This window comes from Eurytemora carolleeae, unplaced genomic scaffold (genome assembly GCF_000591075.1).
Source record: "Eurytemora carolleeae unplaced genomic scaffold, Eaff_2.0 scaffold21, whole genome shotgun sequence".
In the NCBI taxonomy this organism is placed as follows: Eukaryota; Metazoa; Arthropoda; class Copepoda; order Calanoida; family Temoridae; genus Eurytemora; species Eurytemora carolleeae.
This window is the reverse complement of record NW_019396207.1, coordinates 357,509-379,506: the sequence shown is the minus strand read 5'-3', so window position 1 is coordinate 379,506 and position 21,998 is coordinate 357,509. Positions and strand designations below refer to the sequence as shown.

At 34.6% G+C, this 21,998-nt stretch overlaps 3 protein-coding genes across 3 annotated transcripts; 1 reads left to right on the top strand and 2 right to left on the bottom strand.

The window, feature by feature from the left end:
- Positions 1 to 4,152: 4,152 nt before the first annotated feature.
- Positions 4,153 to 5,714, bottom strand: LOC111698186 (uncharacterized). The gene is made up of 2 exons (XM_023468446.1): positions 5,453 to 5,714; positions 4,153 to 5,151 (listed from the first exon to the last, which is right to left on the bottom strand). The coding sequence occupies exon 2, from the start codon at positions 5,148 to 5,150 to the stop codon at positions 4,233 to 4,235; it is 918 nt and encodes a 305-aa protein (XP_023324214.1). The 5' UTR covers position 5,151; positions 5,453 to 5,714; the 3' UTR covers positions 4,153 to 4,232.
- Positions 5,715 to 8,636: 2,922 nt separating this feature from the next.
- Positions 8,637 to 10,360, bottom strand: LOC111698184 (uncharacterized). The gene is made up of 2 exons (XM_023468444.1): positions 10,326 to 10,360; positions 8,637 to 9,672 (listed from the first exon to the last, which is right to left on the bottom strand). Exon 2 carries the CDS (start codon positions 9,650 to 9,652, stop codon positions 8,729 to 8,731), a length of 924 nt encoding a protein of 307 aa, XP_023324212.1. The 5' UTR covers positions 9,653 to 9,672; positions 10,326 to 10,360; the 3' UTR covers positions 8,637 to 8,728.
- Positions 10,361 to 12,597: 2,237 nt separating this feature from the next.
- On the top strand, positions 12,598 to 14,872 carry LOC111698161 (vicilin-like seed storage protein At2g18540). The gene is made up of 3 exons (XM_023468419.1): positions 12,598 to 12,632; positions 13,308 to 13,845; positions 14,537 to 14,872. The coding sequence occupies exons 1-3, from the start codon at positions 12,598 to 12,600 to the stop codon at positions 14,870 to 14,872; spliced, it is 909 nt and encodes a 302-aa protein (XP_023324187.1).
- Positions 14,873 to 21,998: the final 7,126 nt, after the last annotated feature.

The window sequence follows — 21,998 nt, the reverse complement described above, 5'->3', positions numbered from 1 at the left end:
GGAGTAATTTTTTCAAAAATAACTATCAGATCAAATAAAAGATATTATAAATTATCAACTATATACGAATGCGTCGAAAAATTATCGATGTTTATTGGTTGTAATGTCTTAATGATTTGTTTGGAAATAAATTGATCTTTTTACGATCCGAGTCGAATGCTTCAACTTACTGAGTTTGTATGGACGCAACGTTCTTCGGTACAAGTAGTTTTTAACCATTTTCTCCTTATAGACGCATCAGATAGTAGTAAGATTAGTAGCAATCAAAAGCGCTTATTTATCGCCGTAAGCCAATACCCTATTTCATTTTTCGCTAACACTCCCTTTAAATGAAGTGTACTTTGACAATATAACCTCCGTAATATTTGTCATCCAAAGGTGATTTTGATTTTTTGAGGTCAGTCATGTGTCAATGTTGAGAGAAATTAAAAGAAATAAACACGGATTTTTGAAAGAGTATGTTAAACTGGTGAAGGATCGCATACACCCTGTTTTAGATTTCAAGTTGTTATTGAAATAGTTATTAATTTTTAAATAATCAAACCTCTTGCCTGAAAAGATTCTTTAATACCCCGGTTAAAAATTGAATTGAAAAATATTGAAAATTGGGCAAGTTATGGACAAAAATCGTTTTTCTCTTAAGTAAATTTCATTAAGTACCCAAAAAAGAGTGTATTACCTATCACGGTAAAATTTTAATATTTTTCGATTCTGTAAAATGATCTGAATTTAGAAATTCAACTCTGTTCTATTGATACCCAATCGATAAGTTTTTTTAAGTTTTCTCATTTTCACTTTTTTTTAACATTAAACCCTGTTTGAGGGGAATGATATATACTTTGGAGAAAAAAACTCAGCGGGAGCGGTTGAACCAGCGGTTGAGATCTAGCTTAGACTCTACGCAGTTCAGAATAAGAAATGCATCTTTTTTGCTCAAATTTAAAATTTGTTCAGCCGCTAACTTTTCTGATTTCAACCGCTGGTTTTCAGATTTTTACAGAACTTTTTTGCTTTCAACCGCTGCTTTAAAGATTTTTCAGCAACCTTTTGCTAACAACCGTTTTCAGATATTTCAGCAACTTTTTTGCTTTCAACCGCTGTTTTTCCGATTTTTCAGCAACTTTTTAACTTTCAACCGCTGATTTAAAGATTTTTCAGCAACTTTTTTGCTTTCAACCGCTGGTTTAAAGATTTTTCAGCAATTTTTTTTAAGCAACTTTTTTACTTTCAACCGCTGATTTAAAGATTTTTCAGCAACTTTTTTGCTTTCAACCGCTGGTTTAAAGATTTTTCAGCAACTTTTTTACTTTCAACCGCTGATTTAAAGATTTTTCAGCAACTTTTTTGCTTTCAACCGCTGGTTTAAAGATTTTTCAGCAATTTTTTTTTCACCAACTTTTTAACTTTCAACTGCTGATTTAAAGATTTTTCAGCAAATTTTTTGCTTTCAACCGCTGGTTTAAAGATTTTTCAGTTAATTTTTTTTCAGCAACTTTTTAACTTTCAACCGTGAGTTTAAAGATTTTTCAGCAAATTTTTTTTCAGCAACTTTTTTGCTTTCAACTGCTGTAAAAAAGTTGCTGAAAAATCTGAAAACCAGCGGTTGAAAGCAAAAAAGTTTCTGAAAAATCTGAAAACAGTTGAAAGCAAAAAAGTTGCTGAAAAATATTAAAATTAGCAGTTGAAAGTTAAATAGTTGCAAAAAATCTTCAAACCAGCGGTTGAAAGCAAAAAAATTGCTGAAATATCTTTAAACCAGCAGTTGAAAGTAAAAAAGTTCTGAAAAATCTGAAAACCGGCGGTTACAAGCAAAAAAGTTGCTGAAAATTCTTTAAACCAGCAGTTGAAAGCAAATAAGTTGCTGAAAAATCTTAAAATCAGCGGTTGAAAGTTAAAAAGTTGCCAAAAATCTTTAAACCAGCGGTTAAAAGCAAAAAAGTTGTTGAAATATCTGAAAACGGTTGTAAGCAAAAAGTTGCTGAAAAATCTTTAAACCAGCGGTTGAAAGTAAAAAAATTCTGAAAGATCTGAATACCGGCGGTTACAAGCAAAAAAGTCGCTGAAAAATCTGAAAAACAGCGGTTGAAATCAAAAAAGTTGCTGAAAAATCTGAAAACAGTTGAAAGCAAAAAAGTTGCTGAAAAATCTTTAAAACAGTGGTTTAAAGCAAAAAGTTGCTGAAAAATCTGAAAACCAGCGGTTGAAAGCAAAAAAGTTGCTAAAAAATCAGAAAATGTTATTGATGAAAAATTATATTTCATTTGTTAAAAAAATGCGATTTAGCGGTTGAACAAATTGTAAATTTCTTCTTAATTTCTTAATCTGAACTGCGTAGAGTCTAGGATAGATCTCAACCGCTAGTTCAACCGCTCCCGCTGAGTTTTTTTCTCCAAAGTATATAGCATTCAAGTTCCAATACAATTCACAATTTTACATTGTATTCACAATTTTACGCAGATATATATCATCGTATTGAGCTAATTACAATACAATACAAGCTGCATTACAAGTTTTACGCATTTAAGGATTAATGCAGTTAGATCCTCAGACAATGTACAACGTAGTTTAGGTAAACTGCTCGAGCTCTTTTAAAATTTAGTTTAAAAACATTTTAAATTTAAATATAAATGTTAAAATAGAGGTTGCGTTAGTTTTTTATACTTTTTTTCCAGATCCAAAGTTTTTTCTTTAATGTCTATGTACTGTCGCCTGTGTTTTTTTCCAGGGTTGGATGTGGGTGTGTGGGGGTGAGGTGTGAGGGGAAGGGGTAGGGGGGTGTAGAGGGGTCTTCTAGTATCAAATATACCCCTGGAGAACCTGAATATTGGCCTGTATCGTGAATATTGAAGAATAAGAAGGTTCTAGAAACCCCTTCAGCTGTGAGGAGATGTCAACGCTGAATAAAGATGGCGGTAAAAACTGTTCCTAAATACACGTGTAAACAACAGAATAAATAACTGACTGAATATTTGCATAAAACCACTAGTCAACCCTATCAATATACCTTGGGCAATATGCCTACATACAGCAGTATAGTTTAGTGGGGGACCCGTGTTTTAGGGTTAGGGTTGCTAAAATTGTTTTAAGATATGTCAAATTTATAGGTTTGCAATTGTCTAAATAGATACTACATTGTTATGAATTGTTATATTTTTACGTACATTACAACAGCATTCTTCTAGGATCCAAGAAATTTTAGTAAAATCTTGAATTTAAAATTGTGTATTTCTACCGTATATTTTCTTCTTAAGTAATTAACTTTATAGATATTTATATTTTATTTTAAAACGTATTTTCTTTAAAACGACTTGCATTAGGGCCAGTTGAAGGGGAGGGGGGGGGGGGCACAGTGGGGTATTTTAGAGCATCATGGAGGGGGTGACTGTTTCATGATGAGAATAGACAAAATAAATGTATATGCTGTATCTTTTCATTTATAAACATTGTATTATGTAGCTTGCATTAATTTAAAACTATTTAATCCAATATAATAAAAATATCGCTCATATGTGTACATATATATTTTTATTTATATTCATGATAGCTATAGCTGGCCAAAATGCTAGACCAACCAAGCGTTTCTAAAATTCCATTTGCAATCTTTTCCCCTCTGCCCTTGGCAAAATGGAAGAGAGATGAGACTGAGCAAGAGTATTCAACATAATTATGTGATAACTGACAATTGCTGATCAGTGATCATTCACCTTCAACACCAATTTTCTATTACCTTTATCATTACAACCTGATGGTGTAAACCATTGATAGCAGAACTCTTAGTATGAAATATCAAAGGTCTATAATATCAGGTTGCAAAAATATAACCTTTGGCAAAGAACCCAAATGCAAATACTCTTAAATAAGATTTTTTTAAAATTTGTTTCAGATTCATCAAATGTCCCTCAAAAACATTTTTTTCTTGTTCGTAACAAATCACACTGAGTATCATTTATTCAAAAAGAAATCCAAAACAAATCTTAATCCAAAACAACAAAAAAACACCATTTTGTTGTGAAGTGTTGTTTTTAAATGTTAAACATAATATCTTTGTCAGAATCTAGTTATAGCTTCTAATGATTTAAATGAAATAAAAATCACTATGCTAATCAACTAAATTATCTACATAGAACAATCATTGAATCTCAAACAACTTAGTAAAAAAACGAACCAGGATTTATTTAAATATTCTGAAATCACAAGAATTTGAAAAGGAAAAAGTGAAAACAAGTGTATGTTTACATCTTGCTGAACTGCCAGAAGAAGTCATCAACCTTCTTCTCCTCAGGGCTCATTGATTCATGCATAACTTTGATGGCCATGGTTGCAGCATCATACTTGTTCTCAGGGAATCCAAGCTTCTGGATCTTCTCCTGTGTGATTGGTCCATACATCAATTCAACCCATTGCTTCAGCTGGAACTGAACACAGCAGTGGTCCTCAACCTTCATGGCACACTTGAAGAAGATGTGATGTCTTCCGTATATCTTCATCATGGGATTAGGATGTCTGTCCAGGGCTGTCTGCGGGAAGCTTCTTGATAGATCATAACAGTCTCCAAATCTGTCAACCATCATTTGAAGGAATTCCGGATCTGACCCGGCTGGAGTCTGGCTAAGGAGTGGTGAAAGGGAAGCCATGCTGTATGCTTTCATATTGATGTTTCCAGCAGCATCAAGCATCTCAAGCTGGGTAAGAACACAGCTCATGTTTCCCATCTTGGTGGCCATACCAGCCTTAAAGTCAAGAACATCATTCATGAATTCTTCCTTATCCTCAGAAGTAGGCTCAAGAAGAGCTCTCTTCTTACGTCCAAATCCACTTCCGAATGGTTGCCAATCATTTGCCTGGTTTCCTTTGAGAAGAGTGGCAAGAGCAGGGTTGGAGAGAAGACCTCTGAGAGCTTCAAGTTGAGTATTGTCAATAGCAGCAGGGAGATTGACTGGCTTTATTCCTCCGAACGTTGGGGATTGTACTTCGCCGCAGAATTCTGTGGCTTTAGCCACCATGACAGCAAATTTTGCCATGGCCTCATCTCCCCAGCATCTGGAGTACAAGTTGTACTTATGGATTTTCTGCATCATTTTCCATCCTACTCCGTCTTCAGCCTGGGCCAGAGATACAAGGATAGACAAGATTACAGCAATTCTCAACATCCTAAAAAAAATCAAAAATCAAACAACTGAAAAATTAATACCAAGGTTATTAACTTCAAGAAAAACTTATGAATTGTTATTGATTTCCTTTACAGCTAATGAGAACAACTTTAAAAGAAATAGAAAGATTTAAAGAAATGCTCAAAACCACATTTCTATATAGCATACTAGCAATTATTAAAGGTAATAACATTTAAAATAATAGAAAATGAGTTAATGAGTTAATTGTAAAGTCTGCAGTGGATGATATTTCTAGTCGAAAGCTGAAGTATTGGAGCAGCTAAAGCTTTTATAAACATCACCTGTTGGGGAGAAGATGTGCAACTGCTACTGGAGAGATGATGGGCAGGGTTTATAAACCCTAGGTCTGTTGTACTCAAGGTTCATAGAGTATTCTGCATATCACTCTTCTTCAGGTATCCCTTCTTTCCCCCAGAGTACACAGCAATATATTTTTTGTTGTGTTTCAAGCTAAAATCTAGGATCAGTCTATTCTAGGGATCTAGGATCTGTACCTATTCTAAATGTCCTAAAATTCTAAATATTCATAATAATATCAAAATATTGGACATGAAGAAATAAAGGGTTGAGAATTAAGAAACTTGAAGAACAGCTACGATTTCCAAATGGATTCGATAATCAGCAGTTTACACTGTACACTATCTAGTGTACACTGTTCACATGTAATCTTTGCTGGCCATTAGAAAACAAATAAAAGAAAAATTCAAAAGCAAGAATACTGCAAATGCAAGCATATCAAAAATACAAGCAAATAACGCAAATTCAGGAATAATAAAGTAATAATGTAAAAATAGGAATACTTAAAAAAATTAAGTAAAATGAGAAACACTACAAAAGTAAGAGTAAAAGCAAAAATAATGCATAGGCAAAAATACAATGAAAAGAATGTTTCAAAGAATAATAGTTCAAAATCAAAAGCATTAATATCACTGAATTCAATCTGTGGAGGTACTAAACAATGTACAATGTACATAGTGTCCCATAAACATATGAATTGTAATACCACTTAAAAAATCATCTTGTGGCATCTTTGGAAATTGCAACAATGGAAAGGTGTAGATATCCACTAAAAACACATCAGAAATTCTAGAAAAATTAATCAGGCCATTATTTCATTTCAGGGGAAATCAGTTCCAAAACTAACACTTGGCCCATTTCTATGATAAATCTGCAAAGTTATCTTTTTCAAATGTATATATCTTTAAATACAAGCCAAGTTGAACAAAAATACACCATACATTTATTAAAAATGGCTAAAACTATTTATTGAAACAATAAATGTGAACTGTTTTCATTTTAGAAAATATCCCTATTTTGAAACAAATACCGCATTTCAGCTCATGTCGCATTTTCGGAACATATCTTGGTTTTGAGACAATTACTCGAATTCATATCAATGTCAATTCAATTTTCAAGCATTTACGTACTTGCGTAACAAAACAAGAATTTTGATGAGGTTCAATAAAATGTAACTAAATAGAAATAATTATATAATGTTCTTTAATAATTTAAATTATATTTTGGCATTGAGAAAACAAAATATCAATTTCATTTTGTTCTTTCAATATATCTTAACTGAAATGCAGGAAATCAAATCAACTTTATTCTATTAAAAAAATTAAATGAGGAAACTTAGATTCTAGATTTAATTCATAAGATAATATTTACTTTAATTGATTCATTTTGTAAGTTATGAAAGTGAGTTTTTTTTTTAATTGAGGATTGTACTCTAAAACGGGAAAGTGGGTTTTGTCTCCAAAACGCAACAATGATTCAAATTCAGGATGTTCGAAAATGGAAAACCTGACATTGTCTTGAAAACGGTCAAGGGTTTCAATATTAAAAGTACTCCTTTTATAATTTTGATTTAAGAAAATAAATTAAAATTGGGAATTGTTGTCCTTGTCATGCTTAATAAAATGTTGGTTATAGTCTTTACTATAGACTTTTACTCTTAATATGGGCCTGGATCCTAAAAACCCAGTCTTTCATTTTGTGCCCATTTCTAACACTCAGTGTTAGACATGGGCCAAGTGTTCGTTTTGGAAGTAATGTCCCCTGAATTTGGACAATTTAATTTCTGGAAACATTTTTGCCATCACATTTAAAATGAGACCTGGGGAATTAAGTTAACAATCTCATTTAGTTTTTAACAAGACCCATTTTTTTTGCTGCTAAAAGACTTAACTACAGTGGGTCTTTTCAACCTTAGAAGGTCAGAACTGTGTTTATACTCCACTAGACAGGAGGAGAATGTCAGGTTTCTACTCCACTAGACAGGAGGAGAATGTCAGGTTTCTACTCCACTAGACAGGAGGAGAATGTCAGGTTTCTACTCCACTAGAAAGGAGGAGAATGTCAGATTTATACTCCACTAGACAGGAGGAGAATGTCAGGTTTCTACTCCACTAGACAGGAGGAGAATGTCAGGTTTATGCGACTGTACCCATACAAATTTGAAAGTATGAAAGAAGCAAATTGTTTTTGTTAAATACTTTGAGTTAAAAATATTTTTGTTCTTTCTCAATTTTTGTTTTGATTAAAAACATTCATGGTTAACCCTTTTAAGCCTGACGTCTGGTTTCATGACTAGTTGCCTAGGGGGGGGGAGGGTCGAATTGCCCCCCCTCTATTTTCTTATTGTGATACAAATCTTTAACATTTGATACGTTTTCGGAAAGCCCTTGGGCTCTACTTCAATAATCTGCAAAAAAATGGCAAATTTTTAAAAATTCAAATATTTATTACGAAATCTATTCAGCATAAAATGTGCCAAAAAAAAATTGCGCAAATTTCAAAAATTATACATTTTTGAAAATCCATTTACCCAGCGAATTCAAGTGTGCAAAAACATTTGCAAAATTGTTTAAACCTTAATGTGTATTCAAGAAAAAATCTATGCAAAATTTCTTTGCAAAAATTGTGCAATCTGCAGGCTAGGCTTTCCAAAGAAGTATAAAATGTTGAAATCCAACAACTTAAAGTAGGTCTAAATATAGATTTAGTCTGGTATAGGTAAAATTAGGCATTTGACAGTATGCCTGAGGACTCAGGCAGTAGGTATAAACTCCCAGCTTTTAGTCTTAAGCCAGAAAATTTGAGCTTTCTAGCTTAAATATTTTTTGAGTTATCGCAAAAAACGATAGGGGGGGGGGGTAAAATTGACCACCCTCCCCCTCCATGCGAAATATGGTCAGCGTATAAAATAAAATTTCCTTTGATATCTTTGTTTCTGGCAACAGATGATGCATTTAACACACAACATCCTAAAACCTTGGCTTTTTACCATTGACTTATATATATATTTCAAGATGTAATCTACGTATTTGAACACAAAAGTGATGCATTTTCTCATCAAGCTTTTACTTTGTTACATTCACTGAAAATTAAAGGATTACAAAATATATATATTGCATGGTTTAGAAAGCTCTTTATGTTGTCACTTAAAAATAAAAAAATCATGTGTTAGTGTTATTTAAAAATCAAGTATTATTTGGCTTTATTACAAAATTAGTACATTAATATGAATCTCTATCATTGGATATTAAAATCGAAGTTTACTTGCTGAACTGCCAGAAGAAGTCATCAACCTTCTCTTCAGCAGGGCTCATGGATTCATGCATAACTTTTATAACTATTTCTGCAGCATCATACTTGTTCTGAGGTAGACCAAACTTTTCAATTTTTTCCTGTGTGATTGGTCCGTACATCAATTCAACCCATTCCTTCAAATGGAATTGAGTACAGCAGTGATCTTCAACCTTCATGGCACACTTGAAGAAGATGTGATGTCTTCCATATTTCTTCATCATAGGGTTGGGATGTCTGTCCAGTGCTTTCTGGGGAAAGCTACTTGAGATTTCATGACAATCTTTAAATCCATCAACCAGCATTTGAAGGAATTCAGGATCAGATCCGGCTGGAGAATTCTCCAGTGTAGGTGACATGGCAGCCAAGCTATAAAAGTTCATGTTGATGTTACCTGCAGAATCAAGCATCTCTACTTGAGTAAGAACACAGCTCATGTTTCCCATCTTGGTGGCCATACCAGTCTTAAAGTCAAGAACATCATTCATGAATTCTTCCTTATCCTCAGAAGTAGGATCAAGGAGAGCTCTCTTCTTACGTCCAAATCCATTTCCGAATGGTTGCCAAGCATTTGCCTGGTTTCCTTTGAAAAGAGTGACAAGAGCATGGTTGGAGAGAAGACCTCTGAGAGCTTCTAGTTGAATGTTGTCAATGGCAGCAGGGAAAGGGAACGGTGTCATTCCTCCGTACATAGGAGGTTGAACACTACCACAGAATTTGATAGCTCTATTTATTTTTGCAGCAAATTGTACCATTAGGTCGTCTCCCCAGCATCTGGAAAACAAGTTGTACTTATGGATTTTCTGCATCATTTTCCATCCAACTCCATCTTCAGCCTGGGCCAGAGATACAAGGATAGACAAGATTACAGCAATTCTCAACATCCTGAGCATACTATCAGATTTGTTGAAAACTAAATAAAAAACTAATTTATAAAATACATATTTTTGTTTACAATAAACAATTCTGAAAGATCATATAATTAAAGTTATTGGAACTAGATTATTGGAGTTTGAGTAAACGTTTCATTTTGTTTAATCAATTTGGGTTAATGAAGGTTGTATGAAACTTTTCCTGAAGCTATTAAGAATGATAAACCATTGAAATCTTTTTGAAATTATGGACGGACACTTACTTAACTGATTTTTAAATAATTCTGCCCCCTAGATGCACACAGAGCTGGGTGTAACACGCTAAAAAAAAGTTTTCAGGATGATTGATTCTGAATAATCGTTCAGTAAACTGTTTTCAAGATCTTGTACCATCTTTGTAACATCTAGGAGTGGATTCTTTATTAATTCGATCAAGAAAGGTTCTACCCTTAATTTCCTGAAGTTTTTACTTGACAGCTCCAGAAAAGTACCATAAGTGATCAGTTCCCTTTCAGTTCTATTTCATCAATTATAGTTCTAGAATAGTACCATAAGTGATTGTCTTTAAGACTCTGAATGTAGTTTACATGAAGCAAATGTAATTATTTCAGTTATACAGGCCAAAATAAAAAGATGAACCAATTTTATGGATTAAATATATTCCTCAAACCATCTAGAAACTTTTGTAACCAACCTATCTGGGAGAAAATATTCAACTGCGACTGAAGCAAGATTGCTGACAGCTTTTAAACCTTGCAAGTTTTAAGTGTTTTAAAACTTGTGCTTGTCATGTATAAACATTTTCCAGAGCTGGGAACTTTAGAATGGATAACCTTTAATCCCAACTACTTAATCTGATTATCCAGTATGGAAACTTTTCATTTTAGTCCTTAATCCACTCTATTCTCTCTTTGGATATACGTACATTGTTTTCTCCAATGAGAGTGCAGGAATCTAGTTCGTAAATTGTATTGACCAATGACAGCCTGGAAAATAAATTCTATCCTATGAGAGAAATCCGCGATTTATAACAAATAAAGAATATGTTGTCGGCGATTTTGTAAAGAAATCGGTGAACAAAAATATTTAATAATACGTTTGAAATTATTTTTTAGCCAATTTTAACTATTGTATTTATAAATAAATGTGTGAGAAATTAAGTGAAGGCCCTTCCAGTCAAAAAACGAACAAATCTGACGTTCTCAGAATCAAATTTGTTGATCTCGATATCCACTATTCTAAAGTTCCCAGCTCAGGTTCAACATATTTATGAGTATGCACTTAAGAGCATACTGTTAGAAAGTGCTTTTTCTAAAGAGGCTTTTTTGCTTGTAGTTTTTGTCTTCAAATGATTACTGGCGTTGGAATAAAGCTAGGAGTAGATCTGTATTCCTAATCTATGGAATAAAGCTAGGAGTAGATCTATATTCCTAATCTATGGAATAAAGCTAGGAGTAGATCTATATTCCTACTCTATGGAATATAGCTATGAGTAGATCTGTATTCCTAATCTTTGGAATAAAGCTAGGAGTAGATCTGTATTCCTAATCTATGGAATATACCTAGGAGTAGATCTATATTCTTAATCTATGGAGTAAAGCTAGGAGTAGATCTATATTCCTAATCTATGGAATAAAGCTAGGAGTAGATCTGTATTCCTAATCTATGGAATAAAGCTAGGAGTAGATCTGTATTCCTAATCTATGGAATATACCTATGAGTAGATCTATATTCCTAATCTATGGAATAAAGCTAGGAGTAGATCTGTATGCTTGCAGCTGATTAAACAACTTAGTATTTTCGTTTCTTTAAGAAAAACTATTTAACCAATCTTTCGTCTACAAAATCAAATAGTCTAGTCTTTAGTCTTCAAAATCATTTAGTCTAGTCGTTAGTCTATAAAATCATTTAGTCTAGTCTCTAATCTAAAAAATCAAATAGTGTAGTCTCTAGTCTACAAAATCATTTAGTCTACAAAATAGTGTAGTGTAGTCTACAAAATTAAATAGTGTAGTCTCTAGTCTACCAAACTAAATAGTGTAGTCTCTAGTCTACAAAACTAAATAGTGTAGTCTCTAGTCTACAAAATTAAATAGTGTAGTCTCTAGTCTACATAATCAAATAGTATAGTATTTTGTCTTCAAAATCAAATAGTCTAGTCCCTAGTCTACAAAATTGTTTAGTCTAGTCTCTAGTCTACAAAATCAAATAGTGTAGTCTCTAGTCTACAAAATTAAATAGAGTAGTCTCTAGTCTACAAAATTAAATAGTGTAGTCTCTAGTCTACATAATCAAATAGTCTAGTATTTAGTCTACAAAATCCTTTAGACTAGTCTCTAGTCTACAAAATCAAATAGTTTAGTCTCTAGTCTACATAATCAAAAAGTCTAGTCTTCAGTCTATGTACATAATCAAATAGGCTTTAGTCTCTGTCTACAAAATCGAATAGTCTAGTCTCTAGTCTACAAAATCAAATAGGCTAGTCTCTAGTCTATAAAATCGAAAATGCTAGTATCTAGTCTACAAAATATAGGCTAGTCTCTAGTCTATATCTTTATTGTGACACCCTGTATTGTATACTGTAAAAGAATCATTAGCAGAGAGAAAATTTCAAATCATGAATTTATTGAACAAGCCATCTTGTGGATCTTTACAATCAACCTGTTAGTTAGGAGTGTCCTAGAGTTTCTCTAAATCATCTGCGGTTGACTGCAGTGGTTGAATATCTACAGAAAATTTTCAACTTTTCCAATTTGGCGGATTTTCCCAAAATAAGGAGAAGGTTTTCTCACAACTTTGGACATCAAATACAATAGAGCCTGCAGACTATTAAACCAGGCTCCGCGGAATTTATTAGGAAAAACTTATCCTCCACTTTTCTCCTATATTAAGTTTGAGGATTAAATATATAGTTTTGTTACAATTCTTATATTGACTCAATTTCAGACATTTGATTTCTTTTTCAAATGATTGTTTTTAAATCTATAGGATCGAATACAACGTTAGTTAAAAATAGATCAAATATTTTAATGTCCCAAATTTACAAGAATCCAAAATTAAAATGTTGTACAAACTTTTTCGCCGTATTTGGACTAAAATCTTTCGATTTGAAGTTTAAATACTTTGAAACTAACGACTGAATCGTCGTTAATAAATAATAATTAAATTGTTATTATTTTAAAGACTAAAATCTTCTGTTACAATGTTATTAAATCATACTTCATTGATCTAAAGCTTTTAATCTAGCGACTTCATAATGTTAAATAAGAACTATTATTTGTTTGCATTATTTAACCGACTGACAAACCACAGAGATTTAGTCTGCTTATAAAAAGTCTTATCAATTTTTAAGACAGAGTCGACTTTGAAGTGTTTCAACGACTTGGACTTTGATTCTATCGCTCTAACGATCACTTATGCTTTTCTGTAGCCTTTTACATGCAAATTTAGCACTATAAAGCACTTGTTTTTAGCTTTGGTTTTTAAGATGTGATTGGAAAACTTCTCATCGATTTTTGCTTGAGAGCGTGACACCTTTAAATCACAGTGAAACGCAAATTTAATGATTACATGTCGTCTTTGTGAAAACCCGCGACGATCAAATCAAACTAATTCTGAGATGCCACCTAAACCTTTCAAAATTTGTTCTTGTATGGGGAGAACAATAATAAACAAGGACAAGGAAGACGGGACCAGAAAGAAGGGACCAGGAAGAAGGGACCAGGAAGAAGGGACCAGGAAGAAGGGACCAGGAAGAAAGGACCAGGCAGAAGGGACCAGGAAGGAGGGACCAGGAAGGAGGGCCCAGGAAGGAGGGACCAGGAAGAAAGGACCAGGAAGAAAGGACCAGGAAAAAGGGACCAGGAAGAAGGGACCAGGAAGAAGGGACCAGGAAGAAGGGACCAGGAAGAAGGGACCAGGAAGAAGGGACCAGGAAGAAGGGACCAGGAAGAAAGAACCAGGAAGAAGGAACCAGAAAGAAGGGTCCAGGAAGGAGGGACCAGGAAGAAGGGATTAGGAAGAAGGGGCCAGGAAGGAGGGACCAGGAAGGAGGGACCAGGAATGCGGTTCGAGGAAGAAGGGACCAGGTAGGAGGGACCAGGAAGGAGGTAAAAGGGAGAAGGGACCAGGAAGAAGGGACCAGGAAGAAGGAACCAGAAAGAAGGGTCCAGGAAGGAGGGACCAGGAAGAAGGGATTAGGAAGAAGGGACCAGGTAGGAGGGACCAGGAAGGAGGTAAAAGGGAAAAGGGACCAGGAAGAAGGGACTAGGAAGAAGGGACCAGAAATAAGGGACCAGGAAGAAGGGACCAGGTAGGAGGGATCAAGAAGGAGGTAAAAGGGAGAAGGGGCCAGGAAGAAGGGACCAGGAAGAAGGAATTAGGAATAAGGGACCAGGAAGAAGGGACCAGGGAAGAGCAGCCCCCTCCACCTACCCTGCACCAGCGCAAAAAAAGCAATTTATGATTGGTTTTATGTTGTCTGCTATACATAAACGCGGCATGGAGTTAGAAATATTCCAACTCAAAAGAGAAAACCTCGAAATGGATGAAGCAGCAAGTGATTTTCTCCGTCGTATTTCTTGGGCTAGCACTCCTAGAAACCACGATTTTTCTGATTCTATCTTTCAAGATATAATAGATATTATTGTGGATTTTAGCATGGAGCACAACATTTGAAACAGAGCATATATTTATAGCGGAGAACAAAAATCAATGTTTTATTTTCAGATTTGCTGCTCTTCTTAGTTTGGAAAGTTTTGAAATTTAAATGAAATTTATATTGAATTATATTTAATTAATATTATAATCTGATATTGTAAATCTTTCTGATAAATGAAAAATATTCATATTTTTAAATTTTTTTGCAAAAATAAATCTTAAACCTTTCAATATTTGTTCTTTAAGTATGAGGAAAACAAAAACAAGGACAAGGAAGCAAGGACCAGGGAGGAGGGACCAGGGAGGAGGGACCAAGGAGGAGGGACTAGGGAGGAGGGACCAGGGAAGAGGGACCAGGGAGGAGGGACCAGGGAAGAGGGATCAGGAAAGAGGAACCAGGGAGGATGGACCATGGATGGAGGGACCAGGGAGGAGGAACCATGGAGGAGAGACCATGGAGGAGAGACCAGGGAAGAGGGACCAGGGAAGAGGGACCAGGGAAGAGGGACCAAGGAAGAGGGACCAGGGAAGAGGGACCAGGGAAGAGGGACCAGGGAGAAGGGACTAGGAAAGAGTGAATAGGGAGGAGGGACCAAAAGGGGGAGGGAGGATTACCATGGGAAGGGAGCAAAAGTAGGGACCAGGAAGGATGGCCCAGGGAGGAGGGGATATAACCAGGGGAGGGACCAAAAGGCGGGACCAGGGAGAATCTGAAAATTGGCGATTTATAAACTTTATTCTATGTGACAGAAAATTCGTTAAAATTGCGATGTTTTGTTAGTGAGAAGAAAACTTGTAAAATTAGCGACTTATAATTGTTTATTTTAAAAGTCGCTAAATAAACGATCATATGTGATGCAGGGAAAAAAGCTAGCAAATTAGCGACAAATAAACTATTTAAACAAATCGTTTTTTTGCGATTTTTAAATTGCATAATAAGCGACTGTCAGAGGAAAATCGTTAAAGGAGTTGAGTCTTTGTCACAAACTCAAACTTCTAATCCCCTATAGCTTAGCCAACTGATGGCGTAAACCTTGATATTTCAAACTTTAATTATGTGATCTAATAGAAATCATAGTTTGAAACTTTATTGTAATCAATTTTGTTTGCTTTAAGTATATTTAACATTTTAGAATTTTCTCCCCTCTCTACTCCCCCAACCCCCTCCTCTATATCTAGTTGAAACTACTATATATATATATATATATTGTATGATGATGTAATCCATCAAAACCCTGACTGCTGCCATTTGTTTGTGTTCAGGGAGGAGAACAAAAATATTCCTTACATTCATTCAAGCACCCCAGTCCCCCCCCTTCCTCCTTTTTATTCATCCGTCTCCATCACAATTTGATTTTTCGATTTTTTTCAACAATTTAGAATCCAACTCATATACCCATTACTCATACGTAGGAAAATAGGCCCCAGGGACTTGGTAGATATAAATCTGAAATATGTATATTGTTTAACCAAACCAAATGTAAAATTTGAGGCTTTAGAACATTTTTAAGATTTGTATTACCCCTTTATTACATTTTAATGATTTAAAAATAAAAAAGATGATAAAATATTCGGCAAAAACAGACCCAGCAAGAAAAAATACAAAAAAAAACAAAGGGTAAAAGGTGCACTGTTAATCATGTTGCGGAGTTCGAATATTCGAACTCCGATTCTCCAAAAACGGAGGTTCGGCAGTATTCTGTACTGATGCGATTAAGGTGCACCATTTTTACTCCGCTTTTGGAGCTCCGCTAATACACCTCTTTTGGAGCTCCGTTACTACTCCTCTTTTGAAGCTCTGTTACTACACCTCTTTAATTAGGGTTAGTTTAGAGCACCTTTGCTACATCTTTTCTAGAGCACTGTTGCTAAACCCCATTGGAGCAAATTGAATTAATTATTCGATATTCCTTTAAAAAATTGTGGTAATTAACATTTATCTTAATAATATGACTTTGAGCAGGGACTATTACATATATTATATTTTTGCTAGTGTATATAACTCATGATCAAACACAAATATCCAATTCTAGGAAACATACCTTTGTTTAAAACAATAACAGTTTTATTTTCTGTATACAATTAAATTTTACTCTAGAGACCTCTTGTGGTAATATTTGGAACTGCCTAAATCCCCACGTCATATGATTAGCTCTCCTTAAAAGAAATTCCGACCGATGGAGCTCCTCTAATGGAAAATTCTCCTCAAGTGGAAGGAACGACGAAAATGATCCACAAGAGAAGGAAACTGTTTTTGGAGGAAGAAAGGAGTACTTCACTTGAGGAGTAACTGCGGAGCTCTCCACAAAGAATTCCGTTTTTGGTTGACTCAACAAGAGGAGGCAATGAGGAGGATTCTCCATTTTCGGTGGATAAAAGGAATCCTTCTCTTGAGGAGGACAAGAGGAAATTGAAGTAGGTATTCTTGCTGGGGACCAAAATAATAATTTTTCCCTTCTTCCATCCATATCAATTTTTTAAATAAAAGTGTTCAACCATTTTTATTCTCCTTAAATAAACTGTCAAGGTTTCGACAAGTCCAAAATATGGAAACACAAAAATGTCGTCTTGAAACCATATCATAGAAATTGAATTATCTACTATCTATTGAGCTTTAAAACATTTTTTCTAAATTTAAGACAAAGAAAATCAAATTCAGGTTTAAAATTAAGAAGTTTGGTAAAACCCCGAGTAAACAATCTGGATTGGGGAAACTTTGATTAAAAAAGTTTTTGTTGTTTGTTGAACCCCCCCCCCCCCCCTCTACCCCTTCAACATCTTTTAATAATTATTCATTAGAAAAAGAAAATGTAAAATGTGATTAACATAAAACTGTGAAAGAAGTTTGTTTTTGAATAATTAATACTTTAAGTGATGTTTGAAAGTTTTTGTTTTTATTTCATGCATATTTAATTATAATAAACATCGACATTTCTCGTCACGGTCTAAATACATTAACATAAACACTAAAGTTTTCCCTGATGGAACTTCTAAACCAAGCTAAGAACATTTGCGTGGTTCTTCCAAGTTCCCCAATCGAAATTTGAGGCAAATCGGTTATTGGGTTCATGAAATATAATCGGACATGCAAACTTACAAACAGATAATCTACAGAATTATTTACGAGTTCATCTTTTATTAATAGGATATTGTAGTAATTGTAACTGTTAATCACTAAATAGTATATATTGTATTATATATCACTAACAGCTGGGAAACCCAGCGTAGGCCAGGGTTATCATATTTACTCCCGCCGTTTACCCGCGCGTTGATCGTAAATTAAGATTTTAGCTATTTTCAGACCAACTCAATCTCAAAACCAAGCTTAAATAGGACGGAGAACTAATGATAGTCTTCAGAAGACTACTCAGGACTTCGAGGAGTATTACACAACTATACATTATGATATATAGTACTTGAATCGGGATTTCGGTGGGCAACACATAGGAGTAGTCTTCAGGACTTCAGGGAGTATTACAGAACTATACAAAGGGATAAATAGTCCTTGACTGGGGACTACAATAGACTTCATATGGGACATGTATGATGTACGTAGTAGACTTAGAATAAGAGTAATTTTAAGGCTAGAAGGGGGGGGGGGAAATCACTCAGGGGGGCAACAAAAATGTACACGCTTCGCGCGAAAACCTCCGGCCCAGGCTTAAATCCTTTATACGTCCCTGGGCTTATTCACCTAGTCCTAATAGTATCTGTATATGATTAAACAAAATCAATTTCACCGTAGCTGATAGATTTTAGATTTACTGTAGTGTATACAATACATAAAGTTGGATAACATAAATTGTATGTGATTGATGTGTTTTTAATAATTTGATTAGATTTTGATCTAATTCAAAAGATGGTTTTATACTTACTGATTTAATAAAGCTAGGAAAACGGCGTGATTCAATATACATGAGTCGAAATTGATTGGATTTTAATTACGACATTAAAAGTTTATAAATAAATAAACGTGTTGTTGTCTCCTAGTGCTTGCAAATAACCCTTAAAAAAGCTGGATGGTCTATATCTTCATATACGCCCTGCCCGGTCCCTGGGGGGGGGGGGTTAAGTAAAGTTAGGGAGGCGCATACATAGAGCTTCTTTGGGTAGGCGCCATACATGTTCAAAGTCTAATTTTAAAAGACCATCGAATTAAAAACATAATTTATCTTTATCGTGCCAGGGAGGTTTAAAAATGCAAAAAGTATTTTTGGAAAATGTAAAGGTTAAAATTTTTAGTATCTGACAAATTTCGACATGTGACACATTTTTTTCAATTTTCAAGGGCTTTTCAAATCTGAAAAAAAATTACATCGTTAGCTATGTTAGATTTTTTTGATTCACCTTTAGTCAGTGAAGAAGCTTGATGGTGGAATACCGTGATGGTCTCACCCTGCAGGGAAAATGAAAGTGGAGGGATAAAGCACTTTTCTCTCAAAGGAATTGAGTCTTTTGTCACAAACTCTGATTTTCTAATACCTATATTTGTTTCAACTGATGGTGTAAACCTTTGCTATTTCAAAGTTAAATTTTTTTATCTAACAGAATTCATAGTTTGAAAAATCTAAGGTCTACGGCATTTGATTACAAAGATATAGAGATTAGAATATCATAGTTTGCGAAAAAGACTCAATTCCGTTCAAGGAAGGTTGTAACAGTAGATATCGAGATTCAGCGTTTTAGATTAATTCCCGCCATCTTACAAAAAAAGTTATAACTTCTGTTTGATGAGTTTCGCTGTATTTATTTGTCTTATGTTGAGTAGCATCATAGCGTGGGGCTATTTATAAATATAGTAATTGGTTGGTTGTGTGGGTGTTCTAAATATTATCTTAACATCTTTAGATGATAAAGGGGGGGGAGTGATAAAAGGAGGGGAGTGATAAAAGGAGGGGATGAATAACTCGCACATTTTAAATGTTAAAATTGTGTTCATAGAGTAGCAAAGTAGAAAAGCGTATTCTGTCACTAAAAACTTTGTTAACCACCCTGTACCCTTCAACCCACACTCACTCCATTTTTTATTTAATAATTTATTGTGTTAGACTTGAGCTAATTTTATCCAAAATCTGTCTAAAATGTCAAAATCTTGAGTGAAAGGTGCTCAAATTGCGGTGTTGTCACGCACACACACCTTCTTCACTTTACACGCATCAACATGCACAAACTACTTTACTCACGCCCTTACACCCCCCTACACTCTAAACTCTACACTCTACACTTGTACTCTACACTCTACACTCTACACTCTACACTATACACTCTACACTCTACACTCTACACTTTACACTCTACACTCTTCACTCTACACTCTACACTCTACACTCTACAATTTACTCTACACTCTACACTCTACACTCTACACTCTACCCTCTACACTCTACACTTTACACTCTACACTCTACACTCTACATTCTTCATTCTTCATTGTCAACACTCTACACTCTACACTCTACACTCTACATTCTTCACTCTACTCTCTACACTCTACATTCTACACTCTACACTCTACACTCTACACATTACAATCTACACTCTACACTCTACACTCTACACTCTACACTCTACACTCTACACTCTACATTCTACATTCTACTCTCTACTCTCTACATTCTACACTCTACACTCTACACTCTACATTCTACACTCTACACTCTACTTTCTACAGTCTACATTCTGCACTCCTCTATACTCTACACTCTACATTCAACACTCTACACTCTACATTCTTCACTCGTCTATACTCAACACTCCTTTACAAATACTTTTATTTAATTCACAGCCTTTGAATTGAAAAATTAATTGAAATTATCTAGAGTGATTTTTGGGTTGAAAATATGAAAACCATAACATTATTTAAGAATATTTGCACGCCATTATCTCCGTTTTTTGGTTTTTATCTTTATGAAAACTATATGAGGAGAAGTGGGGGGTATGGTTCAGGGAAAGGGGAGGAGATTGTGTGTAGGATTGGTGTGAATTAACTGAAATAAGATTGTTATCCATAATTTCTTTAGGACTCGTCAAATATTATTTAAACATGAAATATTCTTGGTTAACGAAGTTTTTACGTCACACGCGAGGCGGTAAACTGTTTTTTCTATTTCGGCAATAAAAACAATGATTAGGATTTTACCACAGGTTTGGGGTAAAGATTCTGAGTTTTGAAGTAAAGATTCTGAGGTTTGAAGTAAAGATTCTGAGTTTTGAAGTATTAAGATTCTGAGGTTTAAGTAAAGATTCTGAGTTTTTGAAGTAAAGATTCTGAGGTTTGAAGTAAAGATTCTGAGTTTTGAAGTAAAGATTGTGAATTTGATGTAAAGATTCTGAGGTTTGAAGTAAAGATTCTGTGGTTAAAAGTAAAGATCACAGGGTTTAGAGTAAAGATCACAGGGTTTAGAGTAAAGATCTCAGGGTTTAGAGTAAAGATCACAGGGTTTAAAGTAAAGATCACAGGGTTTAGAGTAAAGATCACAAGGTTTAGAGTAAAGATCTCAGGGTTTGGGATAAAGATCACCGGGTATGGAGTAAAGATCCCAAGGTAAAATATGAAGATCCCAGGGTTTGGAGTAAAGATCCCAGGGTTTGGAATAAATATCCCAGGGTTTAAAGTAAAGATCGCAGGGTTTGGAATAAAGATCAAGGGTTTGGAGAAAATATCCCAAGGTTTGGAGTAAAGATCATAGGGTATGGAGTTATGATCCAGGGTCTGGAATAAAGATACTAGTGTTTGGAGTAAAGATCACAGGGCATGGAGTAAATACCAAGGGTCTAGGGTATAGATCCAGGGTCTGGAGTAAAGATCACAGGGTTTGAAGTAAAAATTTCAAGGAATGGATTATTGATCCTAGGGTCTGGAGTTATTCAAGAAAAAACCCTGAAACGTAAAATCTAAGTAAATGTTTTAAAAACCACATTTGATAAACCCTGATGAAAAATCTAAGACAACATTTCTTATAAAAAATGTTCGGTTCTTCTCGCATAAAATTGGTAGTATCCTATGGGTATTCAATTACACAATGACGGATTGTAAAACTAGACAAAAACATTCATGGTTTTTCTTCCTCTCGTGTCCGATATGTATACTATTATACACAAATAAGGAGGGGAGGAGGGGGGGGGGGGGGCAAGATAATGATTATTTTAATAGGTATTCAAATTCCTATCCTTCTCAACACTACACATTAGAGGTCTAAACTCTACATAGAGAACACAGTTTTTTTTTATACAAAGTTACATAAACGTACATCCTTAGAGGGATTAAGAGACAGCATATAATTTGTCATTCATATCCTATAATTAAAGAAAGCTCTTGAATTGATGAAAAAAGGTTGTTGGTCGATAAGACTTTCCAAAATTGTATCTTCAAAGTTGACTGATATTTAGACAACGTGATTTTACTTAATATATCTAAATTAAAACCTGGACAACATTTAAAGGCATAAAAAGTTCAGAACATATTTTGGAAATCCTAAAAAGCTATCAAAATCAACGGTTTTAAGTTGATTACAGTGAGAACCAGTAGACTGTGAAATATGAGGAAAACTTTAGAGTTGTTTTTTCAATTATTCATGTTATTTTAGTTTTCTTCTGCCTTGTATATATACTGCAGAGCCCGCAATTTAAAAACTTCGGCTCGAGCCGTAATTCCTTAAACCCGACTTTTAGACCCAATCTTAGACTCAACTTGTGTCACGTGATTGAC

What these genes read in the sequence shown, in the direction of transcription:
- LOC111698184 (XM_023468444.1), bottom strand. Translation starts at nt 9,652, where the DNA reads ATGCTCAGGATGTTGAGAATTGCTGTAATCTTGTCTATCCTTGTATCT.
- LOC111698161 (XM_023468419.1), top strand. Translation starts at nt 12,598, where the DNA reads ATGATTGTTTTTAAATCTATAGGATCGAATACAAC. An exon ending in TCTATAGGATCGAATACAAC is followed by an intron (nt 12,633 to 13,307) that starts GTTAGTTAAAAA and finishes ATAATAAACAAG; the next exon opens with GACAAGGAAGACGGGACCAG. An exon ending in GATTAGGAAGAAGGGACCAG is followed by an intron (nt 13,846 to 14,536) that starts GTAGGAGGGACC and finishes TTGTTCTTTAAG; the next exon opens with TATGAGGAAAACAAAAACAA.
- LOC111698186 (XM_023468446.1), bottom strand. Translation starts at nt 5,150, where the DNA reads ATGTTGAGAATTGCTGTAATCTTGTCTATCCTTGTATCTCTGGCCCAG.